The following is a 25,168-nucleotide window of genomic DNA, read 5'->3' on the forward strand; positions in this document are numbered from 1 at the left end:
CAGTTGTAATTGTAGTTTTCCTCCAACATGTGGTGTTTCCTGACCAAGATTAAAGCAAAGTGCTTTTTATTTATCTCCTGTTTGCTTCCTGTTTTTAAAAAACCCGTCCTGTTCTGTCTTTTTATTGAATTTTTCTGACACTGTCTTTCCATCATCTGCTCCGTCCTTATGCAAATATGAATTCCCGTGGACATGGCAACATTAAATAATTGATGGAGCTGCAGTAACACAGTTAGAAGACTGTGACTGAAGTTACTGGGACTGGACAAGAGGGAAAAGGCTCAATGCACTGCAATTAAAAAAAAGCAAACAAACTTTTACTCTCAGAGGCTCCAAGACCTTGAAGCATCTAAGGAGAGGAAGTTTCACTGCTTCCCACAATTCCTTGCTGTAGTAGTATTTCAGGCAGCGGTCACCAATCTGTTTCCGCCAAAGACTCCTGAGCTCGGCCAAGATCTACAGTACCTGCTGTAACGTCCACAGACAAAGACCGACAGAGACTGTTTACTTGGACTAACTGAATCGGTGTCAGAGTAAGTCCAGAGTTTCCTATTATTTGAAAAGCAACTGCTTCTTATACAATGCAACACTTTAAAATAAACTAAATATTGAATTTAAGTCCAAGAACAGATAAAGGCATGTAGCTCATTTCACCTTTTATGGGGAGACAACAAACAAACTTCACATGTACTGAACGCATCATATTACGTTTGTTAACAGCTCTGATTCTTCACTGAAGCTAATGAATCTGCAACTTGTGATCACATTCACCATAACTCACCAAGTACAACTATATCATTTTCTGCAAATCATGGTTTCGTCAGTAGGATTTTGAATTTCTAATGCTTTTTATGTTAAATATTCTCATTAGATTTGTAATGTTTTTTTTTTAAGCTCATTATATTCACCTATATATCATCTTATTATTATGTCTTGTGTCCACTAAAGGGCATTCCAACCAAATCTGTTATGTAACATTTGCAACACACTGAAGTTTTAACAACTCAATATAAAACTTCAAGAAAGGAAATCGAAATATTACAAGTAGTGGTGCAATGGATCACAGTTGATCTGTGGTCCTTTCGGATCGTGTGGTCCACAGATTGATCGATAAAACAAAAAACAAGGTGTGTGTGTAGTGTGGGAACACGTGGGTGCACCGCCCCAGCAGAATGAATAGGCAATTTAAAAAAAGCACACGTTTACTGCCCCGAACGTCGCGACGCACAACGTTAATTTGCGTCGTTGTGGAAGTCACATGTTCGAACGTCAGTTTCCACCTTTGAATGTTCTCATTTTAAAATAATTTGAATGCTGTTCGAACAGGGAAGTTCGTTCTGACAGCACTAGGACACAGTGGAGGAAGGTGGACCTGCACCTTGAATGACAGAAATAAAGCCCCGACCACTTTTTTTCTTTTTTTTAAAATTCTTCCACAGTGTTTTATTTCTTAAATCCATAAATGTAGCTTCCCTCATATAAACGGAGCATATTTAACCTTGACATGTATAAATCTTGTTTTTCTCAGTTAGTTTTCTCCACCTCCTCCTCGTTGTTGTGGTTGTGAACTCTCCTCCACTTCTTTGTTTCATGTTTTGCGTTAAAGTGAGCAGAGGAGATTGTTTTGACTTGTCGAACGCAGCCTTGTTGTTAAAAGCGCTGAACGACGAGTGCATCTGTTCTTTGTTTTGTTTCGTTGTTGCCGTCTGTGATTCTCATGTCTGGATTTGCTTGTGTTTTTGTCCCATTTGCATGTGTTTTCTTAAAGCTGCGGCATGTTGAGCTCTCTGGGCCACCGTACGCCGGAGGACTCGGGTCACTCACACATACACACACACACACACACTGGAGCAACAACATGGAGGCTCGTCTTGAAACTACAGAACCACACAACTGACTGGGATAGAAGAAGGAGAAGAGGAAGAATGAATGAATGAATGAAGCTTCTCCTCTTCAGGATGTCGTCTGCTCTCACACCTCTGTCCTCTACTCGTCCTGCTGCACAGGCGTGACAACGACACGACGACACACAGCGGTCGGACTCGGTCGGTCTGCACCAGATCTGCCTCCATTAACATTTCCATGAGCTCAGCAGACAAACACTGAACTGAGTCAGTGGGGAAAACACACACACACACACACACACACACACACACACACACACACACACACACACACACACACACACACGAACACACAAACACACTTTGGTATGAAAAGGAAAATAAAGAGATGCAGATGTGACCTCAGCAGGTTGAAGGATCTCAGGATGGGTCTTTGTTTAGCTGAGCTGAAAGAGCACGAGTGTGAGTGTGTGTGTTAAAGGGATATTTCAGCATTTTGGCTAATTGTTCCCATTGCCATAATCCCTATAGTCATAGCAGTAGGTTCGTTACCTTTAATTGTCGGTGCAAGCTATTTTTAGAACGGCGGAACAGAGCCGTGAGCTCTGCACAGTGCATGGTATTTCCACGTTTCCCTCATCAAACTCATCAAATACACAATCCAACAACTCCACAACGCTCTGGTGGACAAGTTGTGACCTGCACATTCACCACGCTATGAGATAATCATGTAACATTACGGAGATGGAGTTGTTTTTGATGCAAAGGCAGCAGGAACTACTTTCCAGACACGGCTGCAGGGCGGAGGGATTTCAAATTACACAAAAGTAGTTCTGAGTATTTGCTTCATGTGTCGTAATGTTACACAATTATACGTTATTATCTCATAGCGTGGTGAATGTGAAGGTCACAACAGAGTGTTTTGGAGTTGTTGGATTGTGTATTTGATGTCTAGTTTGATGAGGGAATAACGCACAGCTCACGTCTCTGCTCCGCTGATCTCAAAACAGCTTGCTCCGACAATTAAAGATAACGAACCTACTGCTATGACTATAGGGATTATGGTGAGAGGAGAATTTGCCAAAATGTTGAACTATCCCTTTAAGGCCCAGAGGGGATCAATCACTCATGTTGAATGGCACCTCTGTGTGTGTTTGTGTGTGTAGTGTGTGTGTGTGCAATGCAAAACAGTGTATTTTAGTGGAGCGTGAACCACACAATGGACGTCCAGTGTGAGAGCAGCAGCACGTCGTCCACATGTAGACAGAACACACACAGTTATGACATCATGTCACACACACACACACACACACACACACACACACACACACACACACACACACACACACACACACACACACACACACACACACACACACACACACACACACACACACACACACAGCTGCTCTCTCTAATGACCAGCTCGCCCCCCGAGGAACTGTGTGAAGCCACCTGGTCATGATTATCAAAGGAATCTGGATAGGTGTGTGTGTGTGTGTGTGTGTCTGAGTGAATGTGTGTGTGTCTCTTAACGACACAGTAAACCGATTGATTTTAATTAAAAACAGTGGTTGCTCGGGCAACAACAGCAACAAACAAACAAACAAACAAACAACACGCAGACATGCAAATGAAAACACATTACTTATCGATTAACACACACACACACAGGAACTTACTTGACACCGGGAATGTCCAGCATGTTTGTGAGTCCTGTCCAATTGATGTCCAGCAACTGAAAGACAGGGAAAAAAAAGAAATAAATAAAAGACTCAATTGGCTGTAAAAGTGTTTTACATGAATTTAGAGAGAACATTAAATCATTAAATAATGTATGTCTATTCTGTTCCCTTCTTTTTTTTAAAAGGGATAGTTCAACATTTTGGCAAACTGGCCCATTGCCATAATAATCCCTATAGTCATAGCAGTAGGTTCGTTACCTTTAATTGTCGGTGCAAGCTATTTTTAGAACGGCGGAGCAGAGCCGTGAGCTGCTCAGAGCTACGCTACGGAGGCTAATGGGATTTCTTGGTTTCCCTCATCAAACTCATCAAATACACAATCCAACAACTCCACAACGCTCTGGTGGACAAGTTGTGACCTGCACATTCACCACGCTATGAGATAATAACACAACGTTACCACACAGAGTTGTTTTAGAGGGAAATTCAGAGACTGCTTGATGAAAAACTGTCCCTGAAGGCAACACGCATCAGAGGTTTTACATGAATCGAAAGCTCAGATAGAGGTGGGTTAACCACATTGTGTAGTTTTAAAGCCTTTTGTCCCTGACAGGATCCTGTAGGAGCGATCTGATTGGTCCGTAGTTTGGCTGCTGATGTTGACAGGTTCTGATCGTCTGACCCTTAGAACTGGTTCAGCATCTGTTACCATGGGGATTTATTTTCCCCCGGTAACAAGTGAACCACCATCATCATCATCATCATCGGACAGAAAAACCCACGGGTTAAACAGTAAACACATCAGACCGCTGTGTGTTCCTGCTGCAGACGTGGACACACACACACACACACACACACACACACAGAGGAGACAATCACCAGTGGCGTTGGGACGGCGCCCGGCTCAAAATAACAGCAGCCCGTCGACCATATAAGGAGCTGCCAGGTGTCGTGGACTAAACAACCTGATGTCAGTGTGGTTGTGTTTTTAAATACATCACTGACACCGTGGTCGACCAGCTACTGTGCACAAGTCAGAGGGATTGTGTGTGTGTGTGTGTGTGTGTGTGTGTGTGTGTGTGTGAGTACGTCTGAGATTAAGCGTGACCAGCAGCAAAGCTGGAAAAGGTTGTAAAAGAGGCTTAAAATGTTAATCGCTGGAGGCCGCTGGTTATCACAGCTGAGAGATGATGCTGCCTTTAATTGTTTTATTTTATTACATTTTTTTTTAAATATAATGTTTGAGATTCTTTGGTTTCTTTGTTGAACGCTCCACCACTTATTATTATTGTCATCTGATATTAGGGCTGCAACTAACGATTATTTTCATTATCAATTAATCTGTTGATTATGCAAACGATTAATTGAGGAGTTGTTTGTTGAAGAAAATGTTAAAAATATTTTAAAAAATGTCACTCAAACCACAAGACAACGTCCTCAAATGTCTTGTTTTGTCCACAAACCAAAGAGAGACTCAGTTTATTGTCATAAAGGAACAAAGAAACTAGAAATATTCACATTTAAGAAGCTGAAATCAGAGAATTTGGACTATTTTTTCTTAAAAAACTACTCACATCTATTATTCAATTATCAAAATAGTTGACAAATTAATTTAATAATCAATTGCTGTTTAATTGATCAACTAATTGTTGCAGCTCTAGTTAATATTATGGTGATAAATGCATATTATTATTCTATTGCATATTAAAATGATGTCAAATATGAGGCATTCAGTCGGTCAACATGACTTCTTTTAGGTCAAACATGAGATTTAATTGGTTGGTTGTGTGACGTGTCCATGAGAAGTGACTGAGCATCAAAGTGGATGATGTTTGGTCGCAGGTTGTTCAGGAAGGAGCAGGAACGACTGTTTTAATAAAATCATAAAGTCAGCAGCTTGAAAACTCATGACCGCACAAACTTTGTGTTTACACACCAGCCAAGTTTCCTCCATCGGCCCCGACAACAGGAAACACACACAGGAGGAATTACAACAAAAAAAGTCAAAAATCTGTGCAGCACACACACACACACACACACACACACACACACACACACACACACACACACACACACACACACACTTGAACGGCTCGAGCTCCTAAAACTTTACGTCAGATCCTTCCTTCCTGTCAGACGTCGGCCATGTTTTTCTATCCAGTGAAATTCCTTTTAATTCTCGTGTAAAACACATGTGACACAGATAAATAATTAGACATGCACAGTTGTGTGTGCACAGGCAAATGCTGGCATGTGTGTGTGTGTGTGCAGTGTGCAGTACAGTGGAGTGTGTGTATGACTTTCTGTGGCCTCCTCAGTGCACGCGATGCGGCCCACGGCGGACCACAATGCCGTTCTGCCGTGGCACAGGAAGACGATGAAACGAAACTCACGACAACCTGAGCTGAGTGAAGGTTTGGCCTGAGGACGAACTCAGCTCCTGAATAAGTAAAACATGCTCAGAGAGTGTGTGTGTGTGTGTGTGTGTGTGTGTGTGTGTGTGTGTGTGTGTGTGTGTGTGTGTGTGAAAGTGTTTGTGGTCGATGTGTTTGTGTTGGCATCGTTTTTGACTGTAAGCTACATTTGTTCATCCTGTTTCATCCGGACACGGACCGACTACGCCTCGGTCACATGACTTCAACATCACCACCACTAAACTTCACACTGATCTCCGTTCACACCGCCAGAACAAACACAACCGGGCCGTTTAACGTCCTCCACAACCTCCTTAGTTAGTGTCACGTAGACACTTGTTGGACATGAAATTTTGAAGAATCAGGGACGAGGTACAAACTAGAAAATGTCTTGAGCTCGTGTTTTTCTCAGCCATCAAAGACAAAACCCATTGAAAAAAACGTTCAGGACGAGGTTACAGGAAGTAGAATACAACTCATTTGTTGGTTTTAAAGGGGACATATTATGAAAATATCACTTTTTTAAGGCTCTTTAGCATTTATTTGGGTGTTTGTCTTGGTTTCTGGCCCCAAAATGTGAGAATTGACAAAAAAAATCTGTAATTTTCAGGCTCATGAGGTTGAAATCCATGTGGTTTTATGAACTGTTCCCTAAGTTGTCTTCCAATGATGTCATTAGTTTACAAATTTGCATAATACCACCCCTACCTGGTACCAGTAAAAGGGGCGGGGCAAGTAGGGGTTCATTTGCATTTAAAGGGACAGGCACTGAAACCAGCCGTTCTGTTTTGAGAGGATGAAAAGAGCTGTGATGTTTGATCCTTGGGGGATTTTGAGCGAATCATGTCTTTAAGACACCTGGGAACTATTTTAATGTATGGAAAAGGGACATGATATGTCTCCTTTAAGACTCAATCTTGCAGCATTTTATTAACTATTTTAATGATTGTAAGAAATTCTGTGGATAAACACCTTAAAAAGCCGTTGTGGACAGGTGCGTTGGAGGATAGAGTCACTGTAAGGAAGAAAAAAGTTGCCCACACACTGTCCTTAGACTTGCAAAAAGAATATAATGTGGGAAAAAAAAGCACAACGTTTCGGTCCTCAGACCTTTGTCAAGCAGAGATCTCAAGTGTTTTGCAAGTTTAAGGACAGTGTGCAGGGAACGCTTTTCTTCCTTACAATGATTGTAATAAATAATATTAATAATTCCTCCTGAAAAGTGGATCGTCCACTCATAATAACCTCACGGTGGCTCTGAGGGAAGATGATTCGTTCACCAAATTGATCCCTCCTCTAGATACCACAAACATGAGTGCAAAGTATCATGGGAGATCAGAAAGTTGTTTTAGATATTTCAGTGTCTGACAGAGCGACCGGCGGCCCAGAGCCGTCCACAGAGACGATGCTGGTAAAACAGAGTTCAGGTTGTAATCTGGAGACGACGTCGACCTTCCTGTGTGAAGCCGTTACTGCCTGGTTACCTCCCGTCTCTGTGGCTGAAAACTCGACTTCCTGACGAGCCAGAAGCCTCAGTGTCAGATCGCACCCAGACGACCTGCCGCAACACGACTGCAGACCACAGGGAGGAACAGGGTGAGGAAACACCGGCAGCTACCGACACACAGCAGCAACGTTGGGCTGTGGTGGACCAGTCGTTGCAGCAGCTGAATCAGTTTTCACGTAGAACATCTTAATTCGTCTGCCATTAAATGGTTAAAGCTGGACACTCATTTCTTTCCAGCTCCTCAGAAAGAACCGTGAAGCTCAGAGCTCTTTATCCTACATTAAAGGGATAGTTCAACATTGTGGCAAATTGGCCCATTGCCATAATCCCTATAGTCGTAGCAGTAGGTTTGTTACCTTTAATTGTCGGTGTAAGCTTTTTTTAGAACAGCGGAGCAGAGCGGCGAGCTGCTCAGGGCTAACAACTTGTCCACCAGAGCGTTGTGGAGTTGTTGGATTGTGTATTTGATGAATTTGATGAGGGAAACCAAGAAATTCCCTTAGCCTCCGTAGCATAGCTCTGAGCAGCTCGCCGCTCTGCTCCGCCGTTCTAAAAAAAGCTTACACCGACAAATAAAGGTAACGAACCTACTGCTATGACTATAGGGATTATGGCAATGGGCCAATTTGCCAAAATGTTGAACTATCCCTTTAATGAATTCTTTCTCAACTTGTCGACTCTCTGTATCTTCTCACATTTGTCCACGTGCACGCTCTCTGAGAAGAGACTGAGATCATCTGAGCTCCTCATCTTTCCGAGGAAACCAGCCTGAGGTGCAGCTGCACACTGGATGTTTGAGTGGTGATGTCAGCAGCGACTCCAGACGCCGGCGGTCGGCAGTTGGCGGCCAACGGGCCAAAAAAAGCCCCCCCACCCCCCAAAAAAAAATAAAAGCAAGAGAACGGCCCAGTGTGTTTATTATTCAGAGTTGCAGCAGAGTTCAAATTCAACACCACTCCTCCTACACTGTGACATATCATCATCTGATTCTGCATCATGATGCATTGGTATCAGTTGAGCCGTGAAAAACTTCAGTGAAAGTTTAGACATCCACTGCTGCCTCACACGTGCAAATCAGCACCAACGATGAAACATTAGGGGACGTAACAAAGAGTAGACTAATAATTAGGGGTGGGAGAAAAAATCGACTCACATAAATATCGCGATATCTTTTTTGGCGATTTTTAAATCGATTTTTTGGGGGGGAACATATTTTTTTTTTGATTCTTTTGGGGGGGGGGTTAAAATATTGTGCAATGTGCATTTGTTAGCCTTTTTTTTTTTTACATACAGAGAGTACAGGTTTTGAAAAGGGTTTAAGTTCACTTTATAATGGAGTATGTTCATTTATAGGCTCCTACAGTATTTGTGTGCAGATAAATGTTGCAGACTAAAAATCGAGAGAATCTGCAATATCGTAGAATCGCAATTTAAATCGAATCGCCATCCAAAAAATCGTAGAAGAATCGAATCGGGAGAAAAGCATATTGTCCCAGCCCTACTAATAATTTATCAGTAAAAACTCTAATATAAAGAACAGGGATGCGCAAAACAAATGGGCGGGGCTAAGGGATAGAAATGGGATCGGGGTAAAGTTTGTTTTTAGCATCAATTCTTTATTTGGAACTACTTAGGGGCTTTTATTTTTAAAGTGTTTATTACTCACTTAAAAGACGTCTAAAATAGTTGTGTGGTATGAAAAAAACCTTTATTTATCTTTAGCATAAACGTTTAGCCAACTCTGCCAACCGTGTGCTGTGTTTGTTGTGCTGAGAGTGAAGTTTGTTCAATAATTAATGGATATTACCAAAGCAGCTGTCAGTCATTCACAAAATAAAAATGCTGAACATCCGATTTCCAAAACACGGAAAGAGGAAGTGAAGTGAACTAAACTGGTGGAGGATGACACATCTCAGTGATTCTGACTAAATCCAAAAGATCATTTTCCCTCCCTGGTTTCAGACTCAAAAACAACAACAACAGTAACAACAACAGGAGGGGGAGAAGGGACGAGTTCACGTCTCTTTTTTGGTGGGGACTCTTTTCCTGTGGACGCCGGCTATCGCAGCCAGGATCTAGAAGATAAAACGTGTTTGAGGACGGGAAGGAAGACATCGTTCAGGGAGGAGGAATGCACGGATAAAAGGACGAGTGAGGCCGGGCTGTGGCAGCGTTCAGGGAGAATGAGATCGTACTAAAAACAGAGCTGTGTTCCTTCAGACAGAGGTGAGAGGTGGAGGATGCCACTGACTTTACTGCTGCAGCACAACAAGTACAGACGTGCAGCATAACTCATCTGCTGCAAGACACCAAATCCACATGAACCCCGGGGACGGCCGAACTAGAACCGTCAACAACAGACAGACGCCTCATTTTCTGTTTCTACTTTACAAATCTTTACAAATTTAATGATGACATGAAATTAAAATCCAGACTTTACTAATCATGTCAGGCTGCACTGGGCTGGTCTTTATTCAGGCTCAGTTTTACTCCTCACTGTGGCTTTTAACCCTGATTGAAATCTGTACATTTGGGTTCTTGTGGTCATATCGTTTTTTTTTACTTCCTGTGCTTTAATTTCATTTTATCTTGAATAACTACAGACGTGGACAAAATTGTTGGCATCCTTTGAAAAAGAAAAAACACAATCGTCACTGAAATAACTTGAAACTGACAAAAGCAATACATTTTTAATAAAATTTTGGACGAGAATCATCAAGCATTGCTTTTGAATAGCTTTTGGATCAAAAAATTCAGCTCTGGATCAAAAAGCTTCAGTTTTGGATCAAAAAGCTTTAGTTTGGGATCAAAAAACTCCGGTTTTGTATCAACAAGCTTCAGCTCTGGATCAAAAAGCTTCGGTTTGGGATCAAAAAGCTTCAGCTCTGGTTCAAAAAGCTCCAGTTCTGGATAAAAAAGCTTCAGCTCTGGATCAAAAAGCTTCAGTTTAGGATCAAAAAGCTTCAGTTTTGGATCAAAAAGCTCTGGTTTTGTATCAACAAGCTTCAGCTCTGGATCAAAAAGCTTCAGTTTTGGATCAAAGTGCTCCAGTTTCATCTCATCTGTCCAAAAAGCTTCTGGGAGAACGTCCTTTGGTCCTTTTACTTTTGTCAGTTTCAAGTTATTTCAGTGACAATTGTGGGTTTTTATTTCTTTAACAGAAGGGCACCAACAATTTCGTCCACGTCTGCACGTCTGCAGCGCTTTGGTTAACCAGGCTTTATAAATAAAGTTGCATTGGATAATCTATAACAATAAGGATATGATGATGTAAAAACAAAAACTGAATGAATGATAGTGTTTTGCACTTATTTGTTTTTAAAGATTTGTGGTTGATCTTTAAATCTGTTTTTTAAGCATCTTCAGTGTGTGGAGCTTCAGTCCAGGCTTTAATGTGGATGTTATATTGTGTTTGGCAGCTCATGGATCTTTTTATGGTTGTAAGTCAATATCATTAAGAACCGGGTTGGACATTTTCAGATAATCTCCATAAAAACTCACAACATTTTAAATCCTGTCTCACTTCACCCCCTCGTCGGTATCACATGAAAAGAAAAGTCTGTGAAAGGAACTCACCGGTTTCTTGAGGAAGAAGACAGACAGGGCTCCGATCAGAGGCATGTCCCCCAACAGAGGCTCCATCACCACCCTCATTACTCCATGGAGCTGCGGAGAGGAGAAAGAACAGATATCATCATCATCATCATTATTATTATTATTACTACCGGTTATTATCACCGACTCGTCAGTGTTGTGTCTGCTGCCGACATTAACCTCGTTATCTCTCAGGGGCCTGACGATCCCGAGCTCCGGGTTCAGACAGTTCCTCACAACAATACATCTGTGACTCCAAACAGGTTTTATTCTCATCATGTCGGATTACATCATCATGTGAGTCGGCCGACAGACACATCAGACTACAAGCTGAGTTCTCCCATGACCTTAGAAAACAGCAGGAGAAGCTGCAGACAGACGTCTGGTATGAGGAGTGTGAACGAACACACAGAGGTCACAGAGTTTAAACCTCTGACTTGGTCACCTTTTGTTCTGGTTCTGCACCTGAGGTTTTGACAAACAGAAGAAAACTCTTTCCATAATTCATCAGAAAGTGGGTGTGGTTAATTTAATTTAATTTAATTTATTTATTTAAAAAGGACAACGTACATTAATAACATCAGTTCTTTTCTCTTTTTAAGGAAGAGAAAAGAGGAAGCCCAAACGTAAATGTACCGGGATTAGCAAGTAGCTAATTTTCACCCGCAGTCCTCTGGCAGTTTACATAGAGAAGATAGGGGGCATGGCAACTGCTTTGTTGTGACATCACAAAGTTGCAGGAAGTCCTGATGGCTGGTTTTAAGGCTCAGTTTCTGAATACAGAGCTGCTTTATAATAGGACTACACATGGAAATCCATACCTTTATACTGTATGGAGCTTTAATACAAACATCTACCTTTATACTGTATGGAGCTTTAACACAAACATCTACCTTTATACTGTATGGAGCTTTAACACAAACATCTACCTTTATACCGTATGGAGCTTTAACACAAACATCTACCTTTATACTGTATGGAGCTTTAATACAAACATCTACCTTTATACCGTATGGAGCTTTAACACAAACATCTACCTTTATACTGTATGGAGCTTTAACACAAACATCTACCTTTATACTGTATGGAGCTTTAACACAAACATCTACCTTTATACCGTATGGAGCTTTAAATATAGTTCAAAATTGGTTAAAAACTGGATTTAAATGAGGAACTATCTGGTGAAACAATAAAAAAAACAACAGAATTTTGAGTCTGAGTAGATGTTTGTTGAGCCAACACCAAAATACACAGTTTCCATTTTCAGCCCGGGACAAAAAACTGGACGTCTTCCACTTCTGCAATAATGGATCTCGACAGCAGCGCAGCTTGTAAATGACTCTGTGGGGACAGAAAAAGCTCTGGACCCTTAAATCCAAGTAAGAACTGTGCAAACTCCTATTTTCTATTTTTTTTTTCGTTTTCCAATAGAAACAGCTGTGCAGCCGACCTCTGTTCACACTCGTCGACACGACACAGAGGATTTCTCAGTCTGAACTTCTGTTGCTCGTCTCGTCTACAAGTTGATGTCATAGCCTCATTTATCTTCTTTTCTAAGCTAACCCTCGTGCCATTATGCAATTTGTCACACACACAAGTCTGCAACATTTGGCTGCGTCTGCTAGTTCCAAACCAGACTGTAAGATGCTGCTAAGATCTGGGACTCAAACCAAACCGTGTTGCAGCAGCAGAGGCAGATGGAAGTTGTTTTGTTGTTTTGTAGCTGCTGATTCTTCAGAAACCTTCTGTGAGTGAAGGTTTCCCCTCTGAGCTTTTCATTATCATTATTATTATTCGGGGGAGGAAGAGGAAGAAGAGGAGGAAGAGGAGGGGGATTAAGCAGTGACTCAAACCTCAGATATGTAGACTGCCCGTCTGCAGCACCAAATTTGGTTGCAGCTCGCTCTGAGTAATCAAATACCAGCATTTTGCTCATCAAAACCAGTGCAATGGAAAGATTGGAGATATGCTTGTGTTTACCCCTCGCCCGCTCCCCCCTTCCCCTCCTGTAAATCATGAGTGGCTGATAAAGTTGTGTGAGGAATTAGTTCAAGCAGAGGAGAGAGAAGTTGTCTCTTTTTCTGCAGGATCACACTCTGGTTGGAAAGTTGCAGTCTGACAGCGAGCGGGTGGAAAAAAAGAAAAGAAAAAGAAAAGAAAAAAACAGCCAGCCGTACGTCTCCTATCCTTCACACTAAGCCCTAAGTCAACGTCTCTGCTATCTGAACCACTTCTTCCTTCTTCAGCCGACACACACGCAGCCCGACGACGGCGAGCTGTAAGATTTAAGCCGCACACAAAAAGACAAATATTGACTTAGCGTCACACATGTCATCGTCGTCGTCGTCGTCTCTCTTTCTCTCTCTGTAAATCTTCTCTCTCCTCTCTCACTTTCTCTCCTTTCTCTCTGATCTCTGAACAGCAAATATGGCCTGATGCTGCGCCGGCGGCCGAGTGGATAACGTCTGCTTTATCAGGCCTCTGTCAACACATTATGTAAAAGTGTGTCTGCACAGGGCCACAGGTTAATGAGGCCCTGATAAAGTGTCTCAGACTACTGTCACTTCCCTTTGAACAACTACACTGTGGAAGATAAATACATCAGTCATTTGTATATATATGCAGTACAATGCTGCTTGAAAGTTTGTGAAACCTCCAAACATGGTGGCTGTGACTGTTCATTCAAACCTTTATTTAAGCCTCAAAAAATCATAGAGAGCCGAAGCGGAAGCAGGAAGTAACGGCACCATGGGTCTTCAATTCGAAAAAACTCGCCATACAAATGAACGGGAGTCCAAGTTTTATTTCGTGATCCGTTTGAATTGTGCCATGAGAAAAAAATCTGTCCTCTACCTGTTTAAAACATCACGTTTCATGCCGAGAAATCAGCAGTTTGTTGTAAAACTATTGTAAAATAAAATTCCGAAGAATCCGTAACCAGAAAGACTGCAGGTCGCGTAGGTGACGTCACCACATGGCGTCATTTCTCGTGTCAGTTGGTGACGTTTTTTTTGTGGGACACCAGATTTGTAGTCTGTAGAGCGTTGTCACACTAAATACATTCTTCTGTTGCCGTTTTACGATAAACTGCTGATTTCTCTTCATGAAACGTGATGTTTTAAACAGGTAGAGGACAGATTTTTCTCTCATGGCGCAATTCAAACGGATCACGAAATAAAACTTGCACTCCCGTTCATTTGTATGGAGACTTTTTTTTGAATTGAGGACCCATGGCGCCGTTACTTCCTGCTTCCGCTTCGGCTCTCTATTGAGGTTTCCTGCATTTGAAATGACGTCGAGGTACAACAACAGAAAAATACAAATCAAACAAGAGTTTAAATCTGAACTCTCCAGGTCTGGTGTCTCCTCCGCATTAATTTGTTTCCAACGAAGCCGGTGAGAAATCAATCCATGGAGCGGTGGATAAGGTTATTTATCATCTACCATGTTACCATGGTGATATCTGTGTAGTCTTATCTGTCATCAACAAGAGATTAGGGGTTACCAAGGGACACATGGAGCTGAGTTAAGGTGGAAATCCTAAAGAGTTCCCCTTTAAGGAGTTAAAACATTAGTAGACGATACTCAGTGCTCAGTCAAACAGGTGTACATTGAAGTGAGGGGATTTGAGAGCGATGTCTTAAAGTGAGAGTGTCAATCATGAGTATGTTTTGAAGATGAATCCATGTGGTTAAACTAAAAGTAGATTTTCCTAGTTCAGAATTAACCGTGGGACTTAGATAGTGGGACTTAGATAGTCAGCTGAGCGGGTTTGGTGAAGTCCTGTGGTCCAGGGCTTCATGGATAAAAAGATAAAAGTGTTTAAAGTGTTTATCACGCCTCTGTGCAAGGGAGGATTGTGGCCAAATAATTCAGTTTTGGACTCCTGTGAGGCTCCAATTAGAGATTATTATTATTTATCTGAAATGTCAGGAAACAGAGAAACTGTCCAATATGACATGGTGACGTTTTCAAAATTCATAGTTTTGTCGGCTCTGAGGTCGAAAAGAGTAAATTTGTAATAATGTTAACCAGAGGAAAGCAGAAATTCCTCATATTAGAGAAGCAGGGAACTGTCATTGATGACGAATCTATGAATTGTTGCTTATTCTGCAACAAATTAAACAAACTTCACAATAAAAGTTTTATCCTGACACGACGTCCTAACGCCCACTCCACCTGTACACACCTGGATGCTTTTGATTCCAGCTCTGCAGTAGTATTTCTTTATGTCCACGTCGATCTCTGTGTTCCCAACAAAACTGAAAGAGAAACAGAAATGAAATTATTGGATTTGTACCATCGACACGTGAGCAGCACAAACACTTTAATTGTAAAAGGATCACACAAGAATATTCGGAATCGTTTTTAAATAATTCAGAAGAAAGCAGTGGGACCAGGCAATAAAAACATTATTTACTGTGATGTTTTTAATGGGTTTGTTGTCATTTTTTGTATTTTTGTATATGTGTTTGTATATGTCTTTATATATACTGTATGTATATGCCTATATATTAGATGGATTAAGATTAGTGATAATATGTTAGAATAAATCCATATATGTATATGCCTATATATTAGAGAGATAAAGATTAGTGGTAATATATCAGAATAAATCCACCTAAATGAATTTATAAATTAACTTACTGTATAGATTATAATGACAAGGAAGCTTCGTAGCTAATTTATGAATAGGGGGTGGGAGTAAATACTAAGTTTTACTTCTTTCCACTCCTTTTTCGGACATGAAAAAAAAAAAAAAATCAAATTATCTTCATATAAAATTATTTTATTTCTTTCATGTGTTGTCTTTGCAAAGTATTTATTTGTTTTGTCTGTCCATTACTGAATTATTTCTTACGTCTTTTAACATTTCTGAAATAAACTGAAACTAACAAGCTAACTAACAACTATAAAACTATAGATCAATACTAGCATCGTCTTGTAGAAATGTGTGGTTGAGCTGGGAGTTTATGGGATGTTTTGCTGTTGCTGGAGGTTTTACTGTTACCTGATCTGCAGGTCCATGATCACCTGCCTCTTGTCCACGTTCTCCGTGTAAACCTTCACCCCGTTCACTCTGAGCGGCTGCAGAGACACAGGTGAGATAAAAACAGTTTCAGGTGAGTGAACCTCTCTGGACTTGAACCTCTCTGCTCTGCTCTGCTCTGACGTGACGACGGGAACTAAATCTGGGTCGGCAGCATGTGGTTTAAGTCACAGAAGACAGAAGGAGAGCGATTCAAACCCAGATTCACTTTTGATGCTTTTGTTCTTCTCCAGCAAAAAAAAAAGGAGCAGAAAATAGAAAATTCATGGAAGTCATGGAAGTTCAGCAGCAACAAAGTAGATGAAAATAGAAACACGCCAATAAAAGATCTAAACACATCGTCTTTGAGAGAAGCCACGAGCAACAGAGCGACGGTAACAGCTGCTTTTATTGTTCTGCTTCAAGACTAATTTAATTCTCACTATTGAATTTTCTCATCTCTCGTAAAAAATCTCATATTTTACAAAAAAAAAAACATCTCCTCTGTGTCCTGATTGGCTGACTGTTTTCTGAAGTGATAAAAATAAAAAAACAGAGCAGATTTCAGAATAAAACACTCAGAGAAACCAAATCCTGCAAAGTTTTTGTTGGATGGTGGGTCCAGGTGGTGAGGGGGCGGGGCTTAGTTGTGACATCACAAAGTGACAGGAAGTCCTTACGGCTGGTTTTAAGGCTCAGTTTCTGAATACAGGCTGTGTGCATTTCTCTGTGGACTGAGGCTTTGATACTTTCACAGTATTAATATAGAACCTAGAGCTGCTTTATAATCACACTACACATGGACATCTACATTTATACTGTATGGAGCTTTAACACAAACATCTACCTTTATACTGTATGGAGCTTTAACACAAACATCTACCTTTATACTGTATGGAGCTTTAACACAAACATCTACCTTTATACTGTATGGAGCTTTAACACAAACATCTACCTTTATACTGTATGGAGCTTTAATACAAACATCTACCTTTATACTGTATGGAGCTTTAACACAAACATCTACCTTTATACTGTATGGAGCTTTAATACAAACATCTACCTTTATACTGTATGGAGCTTTAATACAACATCTACCTTTCTAAAACACTATTAATAACAAATTTAAATGAACATGCAAATTTTCAGCTCTTATTTAGTTTCCACGTTGAAAAAGGACTTGATTACAGTTGGAACCAGTAAAAGCTAGTTTCATTTGTTTGTAGGCGCCACACTCGTCCTCTTTTTTTACACTTTTGATACATTGATCATCCAAACTACTTCAGGATGCACACTGTGGTGTCGTCACCTTGTCGCCCATGTCGATCTTGGTGAAGCAGAAGGAGCTGAGATGAGGGTTGGCGCTCTTCACCGCCGGCTCAATGGTCTCTCTGAACAGCTTGTCCACGAACTGGCAGATGAACGGCCACATCTGCTTCACCGTCTGAGGGAGGGAAGGAGGGAAGAATTAGAAAAATGTCATTCTGTCGACACGGGAGCTGAAAAGCAGAGCGTGTTACAGACGACGTGACACGAGCTGGCGTGTCAGTAGCGCCGGCTGCAGAGCGACGGCGTGGAGGGATTTGGAAAACAGAACGATGCAGATCAATACTCACACAATGATCATTATATATTATAACTTCCAGGCTTCCTGCACTTACACGCTCAATTAATGATGAGATTATGACAAATTCATTGCAAAACTTTTGAATTAAATATATCATTATCATAATAATTTATGACCTAACTCTGTTTTTCCTTTATGAATAATATCAACCATTAGAGCCTGAACACTGATATAATACCTCACTGCTGTTCCTGCTGCTGACCGATGAGCCAATTAAAATCACTGTTGTTCACATCATTTGTACATCGATGGGAGGAAGCAGAAATGATTTATTTTCCAGGACTCGGAGAACACAAAACTTTCCAGCATTTTTTACCTTTCCTCTCCTTTTTTTTCTTTCCATAACTGCAGAACAGTTTTCCAGGTTTTTCCCAAGACACATCAGCATCAGAGACTGAACTTCAGGAACTAAGGCCGCGTTCAGACTGCCAGCCAAAATCCGATTTTTAGCCCATCCAGATTGGAACTGGATGGCTCTTTTTAAGTCTGAACAGTCCCAAATCACATGAAATCCGATTTTTGCAAAACGGATCGAAACCACCTCCGGGAGGTAGTTTCAGATCGCATTTGGACAGATCTGTCAGATCAGTCTGAACAGCTCCAAACACTCAGATCGGTTTTGACTGTCCGTGACGTCACTCTCCGCGGCGCTGTCACTGTGTTACAGGTCCCGTATGGTCCCTTGAGCTCCAGTTAAACATCAATTTCCTTCTTGTTACTTTTCTTTTATGCAAACTGCCGTGTTGTCGGCGACAGGAGTGACGGCGACGGCGCGCACCCAGCTCTGGGGTGCTGGAGTTTCCCGTCTCTGTGGCTACACACACACACGCGCGCGCGCGCACACCAGTCTCTCTGGTACACGTACACGTACACACACACCAGGCGGGCTGAGGTTGAAACTAGCGGGGCAGTGCGGCTGCAGCACCGGGCAGATCATCGTACTGCAGCTGATCTGCTCGGTGCTGCAGCCGCCGCGTCCGGGAGGCATCGCCTGTCACATACGGCGTAGCCTCCGCTCCGATGTCGTTGCTACAGCAACCTGTCAGATGGTCAATAATGTGGCCCAGTCTGAACAGAGCCAAATGCGATTTGGACACTTGCTAAAAACAGTGTGGACAGTCAACCCTAAAAATCGGATATGAGAAGGAATCAGATTTGAATCAGATTTGCCTGCAGTCTGAACGCGGCCTAAATCTAAACTGTCTGCACAGAGAACAACAGCAGACGTGTTTATTTCTCAGCTTCAAACCGTCTGTTCTTTAGTGCGTATTGTGGTCACAGCTCTGAAACGACTGCATTTAAATAATCCTCATTAAAATCTGAGTCACATTTCATCGTAATAATAGTAGTAATAATAATATAATAGTAATAGGGTTGTTCGGTATACCGGTACTAGAGTGGTACCGGGGTACTGACGCATTTAAAACGGTACCATACTGCGCTTAGATGGGACCGGTACTTTCATTTTGCGCCGCCGGCAGCGGTGACGTCGCCGCGTGAAGTCGCCGCATTGTAATTTGAGCCGAGGCGAGCGAGTGAGCGAGTCACAAGAGAAGCAAGGTGCTTTTTTTTATTACCGTTACAGCGCCACCTGTCCATGTGCCTGTGTTTATGTGTGACTGTGTGTGTGTGTGCGCGCCGCGCGCGAGAGAGACTGGCCGCCACAGACTCGTTAATTAATGCAAACAGCTGGTTGATAAGTCCGTTTTTACCGCGGATCACCACTGGCATGCTCTCTGTCTCTGTCTCTGTCTCTCTCTCTCTCTCCCTCTCTCTGTGAGTGAGTGAGTGAACAGCGCTACGCGGAGATGAATTAATGGAGCGATATTGCGTTGATGGGGGGGTGAGGGGGGGCTTGGTCTTGATTCTGTGGCGCTGCATATGGGAAACAATAGGTGTGTGTTTGTGTAAAATGAACGTTTGTGTTTCATTCTATAAACTACTGAGAACAATTTCTCCCAAAAATTACAACTGGTCAAAATAACAAAAAAAGATGCAGTGTTTTCAGACCTCAAATAACGCAGTTGATAATCATTTTTAAACAGACCACTAATGATTTAATTTAGGAAGAGTTCAGTAGGCTACTGATGCATATGTTATAGTTCTAAGATTTTCTATTAAAATAAAGTCAATAATGACATTTTTTGTGTTCTCTTTTTATTTGGAAAAGTACCGAAAAGTATCGAAAAGTATCGAAAAACATTTTGGTACCGATACCGGTACCAAAATGTTGGTATCGTGACAACACTAAATAGTAATAATATTTATTTTTAAAACTTAAAGGGATAGTATCATTTTTTTAAAGTAGAAAAATAGAAATTAGAAATAGAATAGAAATACACAGTTCCATTGTTCGCTGTAATATAATTTTTTCCAGCCCTTCAAAGTGCAGGAAAAACACAGTTTTTATTTGGACCTAACCAACTCACGTATCCCTCCGCCCAGGGTTAGCGCCCGCCGATCAGCAGTTGGTTAGGTCCAAATAAAAACTGAGTTTTTCCTGCACTTTGATGGGCTGGAAAAAATTATATTATAGCGAACAATGGAACTGTGTATTTTTTTTTTGAGGTAAAACCTCTTTTAGGCCGTGAAAATAGGCCGTTTCTTTGGGTCTGTTCACAACAATGTATGTTGTAAATCTCTGGGCAGGGCTATGGGCTGGCGTTGCTAACGGGAGGAGTGCAGAGAGTCTTCTACTGCAATTAAAGTACTTAGGGGCTATTTGTAGATCATACAACCCCACTTTAAAAAAATGATACTATCCCTTTAAAGTCCCCCTAAAGAGGCATTTTAAAAAAATTTAAAATGCTCTGCTATGACTATTTTTTTATTAAAATTGCTTTCCCACAAAAAAGTTGTTCAAAAGAACTCCCAAAGAGGCTAAAAACACATCTACTATTTCTCCCTCATTGAGAAATCCAGATTCTATGAATATTCATGAGTATGCAAATGTATCATGATAATACCTCTTGGCCACGGCAACTAATGATATTACTGTTGAACATCTAGCTGTAGGCCTATAAGTAGATTTTAAGAGTCACCATCACAGTGAACAACAAATGAGATTCAGAACAAAATCAACGGGATTAGTTGCTATAGGGATTATGATGTATTAATCCCGACTGTTTGCTGAAAAACTGAATCCGACTTTTTCAGACTCTGGCTTTGAAACTGCATTTTCAAATCTAAAATGCTCAGTTGTGGCTGCATTAGCGACTTTGCTGCTGAAATGTCTTGTAGCAGAACCCAAACACGACACTGACATGTTCATAATATTTTTTTAAAGTCAATTTTTGCTTTAGGGGGACTTTAATGAGTCTCATTTACTGAGACAATGAAGGAATCAGTTCATTGTTCACTTCCACAAACCGACTTTATCTCTGCTGCATGAGCTCAGATGACGTCATACAGACGGGGATTATCTCTTCTAGTGATCAATAAAGGGAAATACTGGTTTTTCTCTTTTAAAATGCCACATTCACAGACACACACATACTACTGACACTCTGTGAGTCTGTGTCTGAGTCGTCTGCTGCTCCGTGACCCAGAAACAGCTCTGAGACAGGAAGACGACGTGGACTTGCATGAGTGAACACGCAGGAATGTCGTCACCTGACATCATGTTTTGGGGGCGCGGCCGCTCCGCTGTGGACAAACCAGATTTTCCACCTTGTGGTTGTTTTGTCTCCTCCAACCGGTCCAGTCACAGGAAGTATGTGTGTTACGTATTAAACCACTGACAGGTGGCACTACCATGTGCACTGTTGTGTTTTTATACATTACTGTATATTATATTTCATCTTTATATAGACAGATACCCTCTAATTTAGATTCTATACTGTTTATTCCGAGGGGAGAGGGAAGCGGCTATTTGATTCTTCTGTACGTCCTGGAAATAAGGAAATGTAGAAAACTGACTATAAAAAAATCTTGAAAGTTGAATCTGGTTCACTTCTCGTTCCTCAGCATCTACGGTGTCCTGAGTGGCCCATTTAGAGGGTGAGTTTGTCAACTACAAGATTCTAATCAAGATAAAATATGACTACCAAGTAAAATATAAGATAAAATATAGATATATATTTATAATTCAGCAGCAGTTAAGGGGTTAAATGTGAAATAGAGTCATTTTATCACTTACTGGGTCAAACTTGTAACATTAAGAAAGGATAATACTTTATGTTTTTCATCTTTCTTACATTTCTGAGCTTTGGAGAAACTAAAATCGTTCTTATTGCTTCATTAAATCAAACTGTGTGTGTGTGTGTGTGTGTGTGTGTGTGCAAACAACCATAAAAGAAAAATACACCGTGAGCATCAGTGCATCAGGTTTGGATATTAAAAAGCTATTTTCCTGATGATCAACATCCATTAATGTTTTACTGGAACTACTCAACGTGTCCACATTAACATGAACATTAACATTAACCGTAAGTGTTGCTCCACCAGGTGCCAGATTCTCTCTCTCTCCCTCTTTCTGTCTCTCTCTCTCTCTCTCTCCGGGGAGTCGGCGGCCGAGCGGCAGTGGGTCAGGGTCTATCAGAGCTCCAGATTCAGATCCTATTTATACTCATACTACTCTACTCTACCTGTCTGCTGCTCTGGCTAACAGGCTGCGGCACCTGCTGTACTACACAGGAAACTGGAGAGAGGAAGTGTTGATGTGTGTGTGTGTGTGTGTGTGTGTGTGTGTGTGTGTGTGTTTGTACCTTATTCAGCCACTCCACTCTCTCCACATCTGGATAATGGACCTGGAATAACAAAAAAAAGACAGAAAGACCAGAGTTAGAGTCATTTGGGTTGTTACAGACTGGCTCTGTATCTGGGTCAGAGCTGAACACATGTAAGTGCATCATGGGTCAGATTTGTAGCTGCTTTCTATTGACAATCGGACCATTTAGATCAAGATCAATTATAGATTTGAAAGTAAAAATGCCAAATACTTTTAGTCAGCCAGACAATAATCAACAGATAAACAACACATACAGTTCCCTTGTGTTGGGTTGTTTCCTTTCAAACTGCACAAAATATACTGATGGGAAAAGTCCTGCCATAAATACTTTGATTTAAACTGTGTAAATTTACGACGGAGTATTAGGGCCACGTTGACAAAGAAAATGTTATGACTTTTTTCTCGTAGGAAATGTACAACTTTATTCTCATAAATTTACGACTTCATTCTCGAAGTCTGTGTGTTTTTTTTGTTTTTTTTTCCTCAATGTGGCCCTAATATTCCGTCAAAGTAAATTCAACCGTATGATTATTGTGGAAGTTGATGTTTGTGCCGCAACTTCTCCATCCAGCCTAAAAGCAATAAAGAGGTTAAAAAAAGGGAAAAGTGCTGCAGAAAAAAATAAATAAATCACATTCCCCTCTGTGCATTTACTGTAATGATTCAACAAACTGCAGCTCTACCATTACTTCACATTAACACGATGCAGCCTCATCGATCCGACAGCGTTACCTGTCCTGCTCTTCTTCCTCTAGTCATACCACATCTCTACACAACTCACCACCACACAATAACCTGCAGATTTGCCCAGATTAGTGCTGCCACTTTTTAGAAAAATTAGGTTCGAACGGATATCAAATGAGTCGTAATTCGTTTGGATAAATTCAAATTAGTTTAATAAACTTTAATAGAGACTCGAGCTGAGGGATTTTAGTTGAACTGACTGACATGACTGTGGTTTGACTGGTGTCGGAGCTCCTGACTATGGGATGCATGCGGTCTGACAGGACGTCAGCGCTGAGGACTGGGACTGTTCACCATGACAGACGTGTGTTATGTAACTGACACACTGCGACGGATAATCTCGAGCACACACACACACACACACACACACACACACACACACACTTGAGCCCGGGGCACACACACATGAATGAGAACTGGTGTGGACGGACGGAGCCATAAACGCAGCTCATTTAAATACAGGCCGAGGTCAGGACCAGGAAGACACAGAGACACAGACACACTGTTTTTGTGTGTGTGTTTGTGTGTGTGTGTGTGCTTCCTCTTTTCAGTGTTTTGCATTTATGTACATTTAAATGACCAACGATCAAAGACCTCTGGCAGAGAAATGAAAACTCAAAAACCAGCACGCTCTCAATTTTGGGGGAAAAAACTGGGAAAAAATACACAATTAAAGACAATGGGCATCATATACATGTTAAATATAAAAATTTAACATTTTAAAAACATCATGTGAAATTATTTATAATACTGTATATAATTAAGAAAATATGTATGTGCATATATATAAAACACATGATTGTAACACATCAAAGAGGTAAATCTGTGGGTTTTTTTTAACTAGATATGTAAAACTGGTCTTTATTTATCTTTCTAATTAGTTGAGACACACAAAAATTGTACTGTTTATGTGCAAATCAAAGCACCTACAATATAAACGCTCAAAAAGAAAAGTAAATGTTTAAAAAAACACCTTAAAAGCCAGGTTTTTATCATGTAGCCTAATGTTTAATTTTCATAACGTTGGCTCATTTGTTGAGCTGATATTTCCCATCTCAACACTTAAAGTCATCAACATAAGAAACGTGTTTGTAGTTTCTTCTCCTTGAACACACAAGGTCACTTTGTCCGTCTCACACAAACACAAACACAACTCATGTGTCCCCGTGGAGACACACGACACCACCCAGGAAACACACACTTGTACTGGACGATCCACCACGTGGACGTAGACAAACAAACTCACGCCCACGTGGTGTTTCCCTTCCACTTCAGATTACAATCGCTGTTTTTACGACACCAAAGGCAACAAAGAGTCGCTGATGGACGGACGCCATGAAGCCACAGTCGCCTTTTTATTTCACTAACACATGAATTCACTTCAGTTATTGTCTTAAAAACCTGCAGAGGAGCAGCTCACCCACTGTTTAGATGAGACCATCGTTATCCGTTACAAATACAGACTTTTACACTTTTTAAATTGAGTTTAATTCAGTTTTTAATCTTGTGTTTAATGTTTCAAAGTTCACTGGATCCTAAATAATCTGACATTAAACCTTTAAACATTTATAATAATAATAATAATGATGATGAGGTTTTTTCTTCACCCAAGACTCACTGATGAATCAATCACTGTTGCCATGGTGACCACAAATAGAGTTACACACCGTCCACAACATCATGAAAAGTATAAGGCCGGATCGATTACTCACACACTTCCTGTTTGCACCGTAACCACGAATACACCGAAAACAAATCAACTGATCATTTCCATCGTGGATTCATTTGTCTGTTCGTCCACAATTTAATTTTCTACAGCGCAGAGTGAAGTGATTAAATGATTAAGACCTCAATAAAAACACCAACATGGCTCCAGTCTGCCCCTACATGGAGGCTTTTTGCCCCTAAAGTTTGAGACAGTGCAGGTACATTTTGTATCTACTACCAGTGAATTTGCTGTTTTATTTAACAGTGGTGAAACATGGAAGAGGCGAT

At 41.0% G+C, this 25,168-nt stretch overlaps 1 protein-coding gene across 6 annotated transcripts in view; it reads right to left on the minus strand.

Annotated features, from left to right (window-relative positions):
• Window positions 1–25,168, minus strand: part of esyt2a (extended synaptotagmin-like protein 2a) — a 70,396-nt gene that overhangs the window by 25,659 nt on the left and 19,569 nt on the right. For all 6 annotated transcript variants that reach the window (XR_015038091.1, XM_085805384.1, XM_085805383.1 and 3 more), the window contains exons 3-8: window positions 22,407–22,448; window positions 17,383–17,517; window positions 16,056–16,132; window positions 15,234–15,306; window positions 11,027–11,116; window positions 3,527–3,582 (exon numbers count right to left, since the gene is read on the minus strand). Coding sequence is in view for 5 of the 6 variants with exons in the window: in XM_085805384.1 (XP_085661510.1) it covers window positions 3,527–3,582; window positions 11,027–11,116; window positions 15,234–15,306; window positions 16,056–16,132; window positions 17,383–17,517; window positions 22,407–22,448 (473 nt within the window). In the remaining variant the exon portion in view is untranslated. The remainder of the gene's footprint in view (window positions 1–3,526; window positions 3,583–11,026; window positions 11,117–15,233; window positions 15,307–16,055; window positions 16,133–17,382; window positions 17,518–22,406; window positions 22,449–25,168) is intronic.

Source organism: Trachurus japonicus, chromosome 17 (genome assembly GCF_045865225.1).
Source record: "Trachurus japonicus isolate A0001 chromosome 17, Traja_1.0".
Taxonomy (NCBI): Eukaryota; Metazoa; Chordata; class Actinopteri; order Carangiformes; family Carangidae; genus Trachurus; species Trachurus japonicus.